Genomic DNA, 13,377 nt, shown 5'->3' on the forward strand with positions numbered 1-13,377 from the left:
AGATCCTATAACCTCAAGCGTGGAAGTCTCCAGGAGGCCCTCCTGACCCGCTCATCCCCCAGCAGCACCCCGGCTGGGTGAGCCCAGCCCCATCACTTAGCATCACTTAGAATAAAAAGCCCTGTTTCTACCTGTGTTTCCCAAGAGCCTCCAGGACACCCCTCGTTCCCCCCTGCGCCCACAGCACAGCGCCCCATAAACGCTGACTGAGGACTGAGGCGCCCCGGGGCCTGGTACCCTGAAGGTGCTGCTGTGCTCGATTTCAGATCAGGGCTGACACAATGGCTTATGACAAGGCACAGCCACTGTTAGCAGGCTGAGCAGAAGAATTCGCGGAGCTAAACCCACCAGAGGGTTTTAATTACAAAGGAGCCGGGAAAGCCTGTCAAGTGCCCTGAGTGCCTGCGGAAGTGACAGGGGACAGAGAATCCAGCTAAGGGCTATGGCAGCCAGAGGTAAATCCTGTCTGTGTGACAGGCAGCAACGCAACACCGGGGCCCAGGAGGCGGTAGAAATCCAGGGAAGCAGAAGGGGGGAACAATGACGAGAGGGGCTACATGCCCAACAGGCCGGCATTAGAAGGGAGCCCCGGGGAAGGAGCACGCGAGCTGCAAATCCACCTGCGAATTCACTGGGAGCCGCCGCCCGGCGCTAACCTCGTACTCTGAGAATTAATTAAGGAACCACAACTCTGATCCGGGAAGGCGAGCCTAGGAGCCCGTGGGATGCAGTTCTGATATCTAATAAACCTGTAAATCGATGAGCCCTGCTCACTGGTGATTTTTATCATTGTCCCCCCGGGGGCTCCCACGACAAAAGCCTGTGTCGGGTCTTCGGACAGGGCGTGTGTGTGCATAGGTGCGGGCGTCCGTGTAAATAAGATGTGAGGTTCTCGCGATCGCCTCTTAGAGCATCAAGAAATCTGCCACCGTAAGAAAACCGGGGGAAATCTTTTGTCAAGCGACCTTTGGTAAAGCGCAGAAACCTTTCCGGATGTAAAGGGCCCCGCCTCCACGCCCAGGGAGGGCTCCAGCGGCCACCCAGGTCAGCCCTCGGCCCCATCCCAGCCTGATCCTGGCCCCATCCCAGCCTGATCCTGGCTCCATCCCAGCCTGATCCTCGGCCCCATCCCAGCCTGATCCTGGCCCCATCCCAGCCTGATCCTCGCGTACCTGTCTGGGTTTACCCGCCACGCATGCACTTGACTCAGTTTGCGTTTGTCATCCCAGAAACACCCCTTAAGCCCTGTCGCACGAATCCGACAGAAGCAATACGTTTTCTAAACGCACCATCCCTGGGGAACAGCGAGAAAATCCTCAAGGAGCCCCGACAAAGTTCTCAGGGGGGGCATTCCTTCCCCCGATCCGAGACGCAGAATGCGCCACATCCTCTCCACACAGCAGCTGCCCACCTCTCCGATCCTCCTGGCTCCCCGGGCCTCCCCCTCCGAGCCGGAGACGAGCTGGAGAGCCTCAGTCGTGGGGAGGAGGAACATTTTCAGGCTATTTTAAAGACAACAGCTCTAAGCACAGGAACGCCGGCTCCTCCGTGAATAAAAAGGCCCCACAAGGGTATGATCATAACAAAATGATGTTCTATGGAGAGCGCGCTAGGAGGCACGAATATAAAAATGGCCATCGACTGAGACTGTCTCAAAATCAAAACCTAAGGCAGCATTAAAGTCCAGGCCAAGCAGACTCTGATCTTCCCATCTAAAAACCTTATGGGTTCCTAGGTCCCTCGGGAAGTCTCAAGAAGGTCCCCCACGCGGGAAGGCCTACATGGTTCCTTTGGAAGTCTGGGTATGCGCTTTTTTTTTTTTTTTTTTTTTTTTTTTGCGCGTGAAATCCTCGGAATGATCTGTGACATTTCATCGAAAAGCTCGATCGGGGCTGTGTCCTCAGTCACACCCAGAGATTCCCAAAGGCACCGTCTGCCGCAGCGCCGGGTGCCCCGCAGGCGCCCCATTTGATTTGATTCGATCACATCTGGCCCCTCCGGGCCAGAAAGCAGGGGCCCAGGCGGAGGCAGCAGCGCCAGCCTAGCTCAGGGCTGGAGGGGGGCGGGGTGCAACCACCTGTGGGCGGGGGCCGGGACCCCGCGCCGCAGCCCCGGGGCCCCCCCGCCGCCCCCACGCACGGGGCCGGGGGTGGGAAGGGGCGAGTTGGGCGCGCCAGGCCCGACTCCCAGCGCCCCAGCAGAGGCTGCGCTGCTGCAAAGTTGGGCAGGTCCAGGAGAGTCGATCCCGGAGTGAGCTCCCAAGTCACCCAGCCCCTGCGAGCGGAGGGCTGTCGCGGCTCTCCCGGGTGCCGACGGGGCGGGGGCCGGCACCGAGAAGGGGCCGGGAGAGAAAAGGTCCCCGATCCCCTCCCAAACTTGGGGCGCCTGCTGGGCAGCAGGGGAGGGGGCTTCTCCCCCGCCATCTCCACGAGGCCTGGTGACGACTCTGCGGGGGCAAGCAGGCCCCCCGGGGCACCCCGCATTGCTCTGGGATTGCCTAACCCACTGCGCGGCACCCAGAAGGCCCCCGCTGCGACCTGGGGGGGCGGGGACTCGGGGCGAGGGGACCCGGCGAGCGGGGGAGGGCGCGAGGCCCAGAGGACCGGGCGGCAGCGGGGGAAGGCGCGCGCCCCAGCGGCGCAAGGTCCCACGGAGGGGTCCGGAAGGGTCCGGAGGGGTCCGGAGCGACCCGGGCGGAGAGGCCCGAGAGGGAACCCGGGGAGGGGCCCCCGGGGAGGTGCAGGCGGGGCGCCCGGAGGGGCACACGGGGCGGGGGGCGCGGTCCCCGGGGCTGCCAGCGCCGCGGTCACTCACCGGCAGGTCCACGCTCACTTCGGTCCCGTCGAGCAGGAAGACGCGGCAGTACAGGGTGGCCCTGGCGGCGCCGGCGGCGGAGATGTGCACGGCCGCGCCGCCCGTGAGCAGGGGCCCGCCGCCCGCCGGGAACACGCTCCCCCCCGGCGCGGCGGGCAGCGTGGAGGAGGCGGCGGCGGCGGCCGGGCCCCCCCGCGGGCCCCCGTCGCGCTCGTCCCCCAGCCCGGCGGCCCCGCGCCCCGCCGCGCCCCGCGCGTAGCGCTGCATGGAGCGGCGGCCAAAGGTCCGGCGCAGGAACCGCAGCATCCTGGCCGGGGGCGCCCCCTGCCTCCGCCCCCTGCGCCGCCGCGCCGCCGCCCGGGAGCGCCCCGCGCCGCCGTCAGTGCCCGCGGCCGCCTGCGCCGCCTCCCGGCGCCCGCGGCCCGGGGCTCGCTCCCGCCGAGGCCGAGGCCGCGCTCCGGCTGCCCGCGGGGCGCGCCCGCCCGGGCCAGCGCCGGCCGCCAGGGGCCGCGGGCGGGAGGGAGGGCGCGCTCGGGGCGGCCCCGGGGCCGTCCCGCCGCCGCCGCCGCCGCCGCCGCCGCCGCCGCCGCGCGCTCCCCGGGCCGCCGGCCTGAGCTCGCGGCGCAGGGGCCGCTCCCGACGGCCGGCCGCGGGGCGCGGAGCTGCGGGGGGCGCGGGCTGCGCGGGGCGCGGGGGGCTGCGGGGCGCGGGGGGCTGCGGGCTGCGGGCTGCTCCCGCGCGGCGCGCCGGCCGAGGGCCAGCCGAGCAGGGCGCCTGCGTGCTCCCGGCGCGCTCGCTCCCACTCGCCGCGCCGCGCCCGGGGCCGCAGGAGGCCCCGCCGAGCGCCGGCTCCCGAGGCGCCTTTTCCTGCGCCCGCGGCCCCCGCCTCCCACCTGGGAGGCTGCACCTCCAGCCGCCGCCGCCGCCGCCGCCGCCGCCGCCGCCGCCGGGACTGCAGCACGCCCTCCTCCCTCGGGGCTGCGCCGGGTACTTGCAAACCGGGGCTGTGCTGCCCCCTGCCGGCCCGAGCGCCCCCTGCTGCTGTAGGTGTGCTCACGTGTGTGCACGTAGGTGAGCACACACGTGTTTCCGGCGCCCCGGGCCCCCGGAGCCCTGCGGCCGCCCGGGACTGCCCCCCCACACCCCCCGCCCCCCGCCCCAGCCCCGGGAGGACAGCGAGGCCGCGTGCCCCGCGGGAGGCCTGGCCCCGCGGCCGGAGGGCGACGGAGAGACCAGCGTTCAGGGAAGGCCCTCCTGGGTCCTCAGTTTCCCCTTTTGGAAAAGGAGAGGGGCGCAGCGGGTGATCCGCAGCGTCCCTGCTAGATTCAGTTCTACCCGTTTAAGATCTCAGAGCTGGAAGGGCCCTTTTAGCCATTCGGGGCCAATGCATCAGTCCAAAGAAGGAAACTGAGCCCCAGCCATAGAGGGGGAGCACTTTCCCAACCTACTCCGCGGGAAGAAGAAGAAGAAGAAATATACACCTTTCCTCAAGAAGCTTGTATCCAATACTGAGGCAGAGATAAATAAATAGCTATAACCGGAAAGGCTGGTAAAGGTGGAGGCAGAGAAGTGTAGACCAACATGCTCCTCAGGTATCCAAGCTCCAGCAGGCCTCAGGGAGAAGTGGGTCGGTCATTGTCGCTGGAAAAAACCTTGGGAACACCCGGTTGAAAGGAAGGCAGGCCTCTCCAGAACAATAACACTGCTTTTTTTTTTTTTTTTTTTTTGTGCCTGACACTGTGCTAAGTAAGCCCTTTGCCTTCATCATCCCACTTAATCCTCAGAATAACTTGGTTCCACAGACGTCTTAGCCCCATTGTCCAGAGGAGGAATTGAAGCTTAGCACGCCTAAGAGACTTGCTCCAGATCTCAAGGTTAACAGGGGCTCATTTGCAGGGCTTGGGAGCTGCTAATCACCGCCAGGCTGAGGCATGTGGCAGGACCCGCAAACAGTGAGGGTTTCTGAGAGGCCTGCAAGGAGGCAGTGGCCACTTGCCGCGTGTTCCCTTGCAAAGGGGACAGAGAAAGAGGGAGGGATGAATTCAGACAACAAGCCGGAAATAGATGTTGATTGAGGATCAGGCCCTGTCTTAGGTGATTTCATGGATGATATTTTCATTAATCCTCCCTCCAACCGTTGCAGGTAATTCTGTTTATCCCCATTGACTTAGGTGGAGTTTGAGGCTTAGAGGAGTAATATCCTTGCCTGAGGTCTCAGAGCTCCTGCATGGCAGCAGCCAGTGCCTTCACCTGTTGTATGGTGCTCTCTGGACGCTCTCCAGGGCTCTACTACGTGACACGGTGCCGTGAGGGGCATCTGCAGTCAGCCTCCACATACCCACTCGGCTCCCCTCCCTGCAAGACTCGACTTCATGGAATACCGTCAACAAGTTGGTGTACAGAGCTAGCCCAGTCTGCTTACCAGTTTCTAAGGACAGCTCATTTCCTACTTGATAGCCCAGAAGCAGCAGTTAGACTGAATAATGGGCCGCCAAAATCTCCACATCCTAATCCCCTTTGCAGATATGGCTAAATTAAGGAGTTTGAGGTGGGGAGATGGTCCCAGATGATCTGGATGGGCCCACTATAATCCCAAGGGTCCTTATAACAGGGAGGCAGGAGGGTCAGAGTCGGAGAGAGTGATGTGACATTGGCAGCGGATGTCAGCGTGATGGACCCAAGAACCAAGGAATGCAGGCAGCTGCTGGAAGCTGGAAAAGGTAAGGAACAGATCATCTGCTAGATGTTCCAAAAGGAATGCAGCCCTTGATTTTAGCTTATAAACTCCACCTCAGACTCTGACTTCCTGAATTGGATAATAATACATGTGTATTGCTTTAGGCCACTAAGTTCACGGTAGTTTATTTCAGCAGCGATAGGAAACGAATACAAGTGCAGTATTAAATCATATCAGTTTGGTGCACCAGTTTTCAAACCACCCCTCTATAGTGAGCATCATTCAGTTTGTGATTATTCACTCAACATGGTCTCCTGCTAGACACCAACCTCTGGAAGGACAGAGCTTTTTCATACTCATCACTGTATCCCCACCTAGCACCTAGCTTGCTGTTTGGTAAGCAGTAGGTGGTCAAGACGAAACAAAACAAACAAAAAAACACTTGTTGCATGAATTCAGGATCTTATTTCATTGGCATTATGGGGTAGGAAGTGCCATTGCCGATCCCGTGTGCTACCAACAGCACCTCATCATTGAGGGGCCGCCACATGGCTTAAGGTCTACCTCCACCTCCTCTGTTTTTGTTTTGTTTTGTTTTTAAAGATTTATTTATTCATTCAGAGAGAGCAAGAGAGAGGCAGAGACACAGGCAAAGGGAGAAGCAGGCTCCATGCAGGAATCCTGACGTGGGACTCGATCCCAGGTCCCCAGGATCATACCCCAGGCTGCAGGCAGCGCTAAACCCTTGCGCCACCGGGGCTGCCCCCTCCACCTCCTCTGTATGAGGCACTGTCACCTTCAGGATCTCATTCAGTCCTCATCACATGAGTGATTCAAGCACTCTTGTCTCTACCACGCGGAGCAGAAACAGGCTCAGGCCTTCCTTTGATTAAATTTCGTGTCATTCATGTTTCAACCTGAGAATTTCAACATTTGATGAGCCAGTTTTCATTTTGTCCACTCGCGGTGCTGTGTATTTCCAAAGAGCAATGTTCTTTCTTCATCTTTGCCTTTTGGGCCTAGAAATCCCTCTCCTTGTTATCTAAGGTTCTGTAACCAGCGCTTCAAAAACATTAATTGCCATTTCCCAGCCCTCCTCTGTACTCAGTGTGAACAGGCCAGAACTGCCCACGGATCCTGTTTGCCAACATATCACTCTTTTTTTTTTTTTAAGATTTTATTTATTTATTCATGAAGATACACACAGAGAGAAGCAGAGACACGGGCAGAGGGAGAAGCAGGCTCCCTGCAGGGAGCGCAATGTGGGACTTGATCCCAGGACCCCAGGATCACGCCCTGAGCCAAAAGCAGATGCTCAACCACTGAGCCACCCAGGCGTCCCAACACATCACTCTTTTATGAGATCCTTGGTCCTCAAACCATTATTCAGGAGCCTCAGTGTTTTCCCTTGCATTTCTGTCTAGAACCATCATGAGCTGAAGTTCCCAAGAAACAGTGTTTGCTAAGTGCCAGGTCCTTTCCTGGATCGTCACTACTAGCTTGACTTCCTCGGTGTCCTGGGCCATATTTGGAGTCTGGCCCCTAGAGTCACCTCCCTGCCGGGTCCTCATCAAAGCTCAGCTCCCGCTTCATCACCCACCTGCTCAGGTCCACGAGAGCTCCCCACTGTCCCGGCCCACGCTACTTCTCCACGCACTTCGCATCATCCGCAAACCTTGGAGAGTTCCTCACGCACTCCCTGCCTCCAGAGTCGTTTTACAAGTTAATTAAACAGCCCTTAGCCCCGTCTCTAAGGAACTCGGTTCACAAGTGTGCCATTTATCCCTATCCTTTGTTTCCTGGCTCCTTTCCTAGACTCCATAAAATCATGCCCTCATTCCATCAGACTCCTTTCTTCATAGAACAAGATTACACTCTAGTACGTGTTCCTATGTACTCTCTTGTCAAGTTTTCTCCGTGGACATTTACTGAGGCCTTACTGTGTGCCACGAGCTATATATAGCTAGGTATACACCACTATATAGCAAACACGCTTTCTAGTGTTGGATAAATGTCCGCTTAATCCTTCGGGGGTTGTTCCACAATAATAATAGCTTTCATTGATTATGGACTGTGTAGAGGGCCATGGTGGTTTGTGCCTGCCTACACCTTCCTTCTTTGGGTTACATCACAAACTACTCCCCCTGCACCCGGAGGCCTGGTGATCTAATTGAGGCTGACCCCAATCCCCTGCCTCAGGTTTGGCTCTTGATCAGGCCTGGCTAATCAGAGCATTGCGTGTCCCAAGAGACCTGGTACTACCTCAAGAATGGGCAGTAACCCATGGAGATCAGCCCAGGACCTCTTGTTGAAATCATTTGGAACCCACAGTGTTAAGCCTGGAACTGCTTGTCGTGTGCCCACCTTGGCACCCTGTAGGAAGAAAACCGAGGATGATAACAACACTAAGAAAAGCAGAACCAAGAGATGGAGAGACATCACTTTCTGGTGACAATTCCATTTTTGACTACCTGGATCCAGCCGTGCCTGAAGCTACCCCCTGGAATTTACAACTGAAGGAGTGAATCTGATTCGCATGATGATTTTCCAGGTCCCAGATCTTTCTTTTGCTTCCTTCACTCTCTTTCCAATGCATGAGCATTGTTTTGAATGGACGCTCACTTTGTTCATTCTTTAAAGGACTCGTCTTCCAGCGAGTAATTTGCAAGGCAATGCTCAGCACTGAATTGTACAGAAATAAATGGGGATTTGTTAACACAAATCATCTAAATTTTTAGATACAGAAATGGCAATGACAAAAGGACGTGGTGACTACAATTGAGTTCCAAATTTGTATTTTTAGCCAATTCTTACCCACCTCCCCCCCCGGCTCCAGATCATATTTCTGACTTCCTCCTCAACATTTCATCCCTAGATCTCCATTCCATACATCTACTCTCCAGCCCTCTGTCTAGACTCAAAAGACCAACATCCGGAGGGAACTCAGATTGTCTCCCTGACTTCCCTGATGCCAGCCCTAGCATCAGTTTCCTATCTGAGGACCCATTTCATCCCTAGAGGACATGCATCCATCTTCGGGAAAACACCTCTGGCTCCGACGTGTAGCCCTACCGTTCCTACTGGAGATGCACACAAAGGGCAGAAACGAGGCATTTGTATAGAGCCTGCCCTCCCTGCTGGCTCCCTGGCTACATCTCCAGTGTTGCCCCTCCTCCTGGCCGTCCCCGAGGAGCTGGCCTTTCTCTTACTCTCTTAGCCAGCTGCTTACCTTTTATTCTTTTCTACCCGGTGCTCTAAAATCAGTGCCGTCCGATCGAACTTTCTACAGTGAAGCATTCTACATCTTGTGCCATCTCAGGTGACAGCAACTAACCCCACATGCCCATTAGGCACTTGCAAGGTAGCTAGTGCAAGCAAGGAACTAAATATCTCATTTTGTTGCACTTAAATCGAAAAAGCTATGTATGATTAGGGGTCACCATGTCAGACAAGGCAGGACTAGACTTCACCCCACCCTGTCACCAACAGCTGGCTTCACCGGCCTAGTCTCCGCTCCACGCCTGCTAGGAGAGTCTACTTCCAAAGACTGGCCCCTTTTGCTCTGTCCCAGACTGCTGACATCAACCTTGCCATGCCCACCCAAGTCACAAGATGATAGCTCTGATCCTCTTTGTCATCAAGTAAAAAAAACAAAAACAAAACAAAACAAAACACAAACTTTTGTCAAGTTGGTGAAGCCAAGGTAAATTGTTCTTTTGTGGAAAGCCCTTGGCAGCTGGGCTAGTGGCGGAGGGGCCGTGCTTTTGAGACCCTGCTATGGCTCAGAGCGCACTGCAGAAGCAGTATTGCAATAAGCGAGGCTTCCATGACTCGCCTGCGTTAACACCCCACAACCAGGGACCCCTCCCCATCACCTCCTCCTCAGACGTAGACTTCGAGCCCTAGGTCAACCCAAAGAAAGAGAATTTGAAGAAAGAGAAGGTAGTGGGTAGTAGGGTCAGATGGCAGCGAAGGTGAAGGTTTAAGAGGAATGAGCTCTGTGAGGCGCCTCTGAGGTGGGCTAGCTGGGGAAGAGCTATGGCCTTGGTGGCCTCGAGGATGGGACAGGGGTGGAAGCAGTGAGTGGATTCTACGGTTGAAGAGAAAATGAGAGCAGGGAAGTGGAGATGGTAGGTCCAAGCCACTCGTTTTAAAAGCTTAGCATCAAAAAAAAAAAAAAAAAAAAAAAAAAAAAAAAGCTTAGCATCAAAAGGAGGCAGTGAATTATCGAAGAAAGAACGTGGGACTTCTGCGGGATTCTTGTCTGAGACTCGCTTTTCTCATCTGTAAAATGGGCAAGTACCCATTTGGTGGTATCAATACTACCAATAGCAATACTACCACCCTGGAAGTTTTTTAATGCTAGGACTTCCAGCTGCTGCAAGGAAGAAAACTTTATGAACAGCAAAATCCTGTAAACAAAGAAGACCGAAAGGAAGAGGAAATAGGCCAGTAACTAGAAGAGGCAAGAGGACCAAGCAGGGGTTTGAGACGATGGTTCTTATTTTGATATTGCGGAGGCTAAGGCACATTAGGGGAAAACAAGGAAGACGCAGCTGGAGGGGGAGACCCCCAAGGGATGAGGGACTATGGGAGAACAGGCACACAGAGGGTGGGAGGGAAGGGGTAGGCGGCATTTGGTGAAGCTGAGCAAAGAGAAGCTGGGTGGAGCTTGGAGCTGCAAAGTGGCAAATGCCTATCGGAGGCACCCTGCTTTTCATTCCCAAGGGAATCCTTTTTTTTTTTTTTTTTAATTTTTATTTATTTATGATAGTCACACAGAGAGAGAGAGGCAGAGACACAGGCAGAGGGAGAAGCAGGCTCCATGCACCGGGAGCCCGATGTGGGATTCGATCCTGGGTCTCCAGGATCGCGCCCTGGGCCAAAGGCAGGCGCCAAACCGCTGCGCCACCCAGGGATCCCAAGGTCGGATTGTTTATTAAGCGCCCTCACGGACCTGACAGCATTTAGGGCCGCTGCGGGACCACCGGGGCCGTGAGGCCTTCTTGTGCCCAGTTTATAGCCTGGGAACCGGGGGCGCAGGGAAGTTGTGGGACCTGCCTGAGGCCCCATAGCGGGTGAGCAGCAGCTGGCCTGGAACCCCTGGATCCCACAGCTGCCTGGCGGGGCCTGCCTCCCTCCCTCCCTCCTGGCCCTCTCCGAGCAGCCCGGCCCTTCCCTGCAGCCCTCGGCTCCGCCCTCGCTGACTCACTGGGAGGGGGCCCCATCCTCTGTGCTCCCCAGAGCCAGTTTCGGACCTCCCGAGGCCCTGCCCTCTTTTTCATCCCTTCATTCCACACACCCCCCCCTTCTCCCTTTTGATTAAGCTGTGAGAAATAAAGGCAGGGATTTTGATGACATTGCGATGGAAGCCACTGCAGGCCTGCCCTGCCCTGCCCCTCCCCGCACCCCGGAGATTCCCAGGGGAACAGGCCGCCAGGGCACTTGGGCTGCACACAGGCTCGGCTTTGTTTCGGGTTTGCTGGGCTTGCCCAGCACCCAGGGCCTCTGATAAAGCTGAGAGGGAGCCTGGGGCCTGGCCTAGAGGCCTAGGAGTGCCTCGCCCTCCCTCCCCCTCCCTCCCCCTTCCCTCTCTCCCTAAAACCTCCTTTGTTTGTGGGATGTTTCCTCCCTGCCAGTAACTGGCTCCAGATGCAGAGGCAGGGCACTAGGTGTGGGTGTAAGGAGGAGAGGAGCACATTCTCGAGTGTCACTTTTATGCTCGCTGACCCCCCACCCCCACCCCCATGCAAGTAAACTTGACCTAACCAGCGTCGTTGGAATCTGACCAATCAGATTCCTATTCCGTCCTCTTGGGGTGGAGAGCACAGGGGTGCCAAGGAGACTTCCCTGGTGCAGGGAGGACAGGAGGACTGCAGGGCCCGCCAGCCCTCCTTCTCCCCGGGACACCCACACCCTGCCCAGCCCATCCCCTGGACCACTCCAACGCGTCCCTCCCTCTCCCATCCACCCTTTACCCAGCCCCCCACCCATGATTTTTTGAAAAGGAAATAGGCCAAACCATTGCCTTATTTATAATCTCAATCCCTCTCTTATTTATAATGTCATCTCAGAGGCTGATGACAAGGGACACTGGTAAAAATGACGGTCCCAGGAGTGTGGAAGGGGGCCTGGGGCCATCTATGTTTTATATTGGACAAATTCCACATACATATTCTTAGCTGGCCTATATTTATTTGCTGGGGAGACCTAACAGGTTGTTTTTTTCTTTTTTAAAAGATTTTATTTTATTTATTCATGAGAGACAGAGAGAGAGAGAGAGGCAGAGACACGGCAGAGGGAGAAGCAGGCTCCATGCAGGGGACCCTGATGTGGGCCTTGATCCCAGGACCCCGGGGTCACGCCTGAGTCCAAGGCAGACACTCAATCACTGAGCAACAGGTTTTAAACCAGACTTGCCCTCACTTTTGGAGGTCTTGTCTTTCAGTAGCTCCCCATTACCTACGGGGAAAAGGCCTTCTTAGTCTGGCCCTGCCTCCCGAGCAGCCCGAGCAGCCCCATCTCACTTCACCCCCTATTCTGAATTCTAAATGATTGCCTGTCTTCAGACACCCTCGGGCACCTTTTAAGCCTTTAAATGCAAATCAGTCCCTCTCCAATACATTCCCCCACCTTCCCACCTGCAAACTCTTATTCACCCTTCAGAACCCAGATGGGCCCTCGGGGTAAGGTCTTTCTGAGCCTCTCCAGATAGACCTGGTTGTTTCCCTCTCTGTTATCTTAGGCACCATAGGCACACGCATCTCCCTCTGCCACACAAATGGGGCAGCCTCTCTGTGCTGAGACCTTTGGTCCTTAGCTGTTACGGATGAGGGCAGCTGGGGCTAGCGTGCACAAAGAAAGAATTAGGAGATTAAAAAGAGGTAAATCCCATAAAATGTGGTGAGGGATGGGCTACTGGGGCAAGGGAGGCAGTGTCAGGCTGCTCCTAGGTTGTGGGCTGGTGAGTCCTCTTCCCTCTCAGATTAAGATCTCCTTGAAGGCGGAGCATGTCTTGTTCAGGGGTCCATCCCCTGCCCCAGTGAGCACCCAGTTGTGGGAATTCCATCAGAAGGGGTAGGCCTGAGCCTGCTGAGAAACCAGTATCGGTGAGACCAGCCAGGATCCAGGCGTGAGGAAGGGGCACCCGGTGAGTGGTCCTGGGCGTGTGTCCAAGAACATTCATTACAAGTTACTTCACTTGTTGGCCATCTGCCCCTAACCTGCTCCCCAACTGCTATGGGTGGATCAATGCCCACGGGAAGCTAGAACGGTTGGGGTTTGAAAAACTCACTTGGAGACCCAATATTACCCTTCCCTACCACCCTGACTTGAGTTAAGGGACTTCTCGCCGGGGCCATTTTGTCCTAAGGGTGTGCTCACTCCTGTTCTCTCTCTTTCTCTGTGTGTCTCTCTCTTGGTCTCTCTCTCTCTTTTACATACACACACACAATGGCTGACGCACATAGATGTTCAGTAAATGACCTTGGTCACCAAGCAATCCAATCCAGAAGTATGGTTCAGAGGTGGCATTTGAATCCTTGCTGTATGACCTTGGGCACAGAATCTGAGCCCTCACTCCTTAGTGTCTCATCTGTTTACAGGACATATAATAGTATTGACCTCACGGCTCTGGTGTGCGGAATAAAGGACGTGAAGTATGCCAACTATGTCTGGTAAGGTTACCCAATGAATGTGACTTGTTCTTGTTAGTGTTTCTGTTCCTGTAATTATCGATAATTTTACATCCATTAAAAGAAAGAAAGAAGAAAGAAAGAAAGAAAGAAAGAAAGAAAGAAAGAAAGAAAGAAAGAAAGAAAGAAAGAAACCGAGGCCCCTGGGTGGCTCAGTGGTTGAGCAACTGCCTTTGGCTCAGGTCGTGATTC

The 13,377-nt window shown here is 56.0% G+C and overlaps 1 protein-coding gene across 8 annotated transcripts in view; it reads right to left on the reverse strand.

Annotated features, from left to right (window-relative positions):
• The window catches only part of EPB41L4B (erythrocyte membrane protein band 4.1 like 4B), a 129,041-nt gene extending 125,906 nt beyond the window's left edge, over window positions 1-3,135 (reverse strand). For all 8 annotated transcript variants that reach the window (XM_025432215.3, XM_035697300.2, XM_025432212.3 and 5 more), the window contains exon 1: window positions 2,815-3,135. In XM_025432215.3, coding sequence (XP_025288000.1) covers window positions 2,815-3,120 — 306 coding nt within the window. In that variant the 5' untranslated portion in view covers window positions 3,121-3,135. The remainder of the gene's footprint in view (window positions 1-2,814) is intronic.
• Between the last annotated feature and the right edge of the window lie 10,242 nt (window positions 3,136-13,377).

The sequence above is a fragment of the Canis lupus genome, chromosome 11 (genome assembly GCF_003254725.2).
Source record: "Canis lupus dingo isolate Sandy chromosome 11, ASM325472v2, whole genome shotgun sequence".
NCBI lineage: Eukaryota > Metazoa > Chordata > Mammalia > Carnivora > Canidae > Canis > Canis lupus.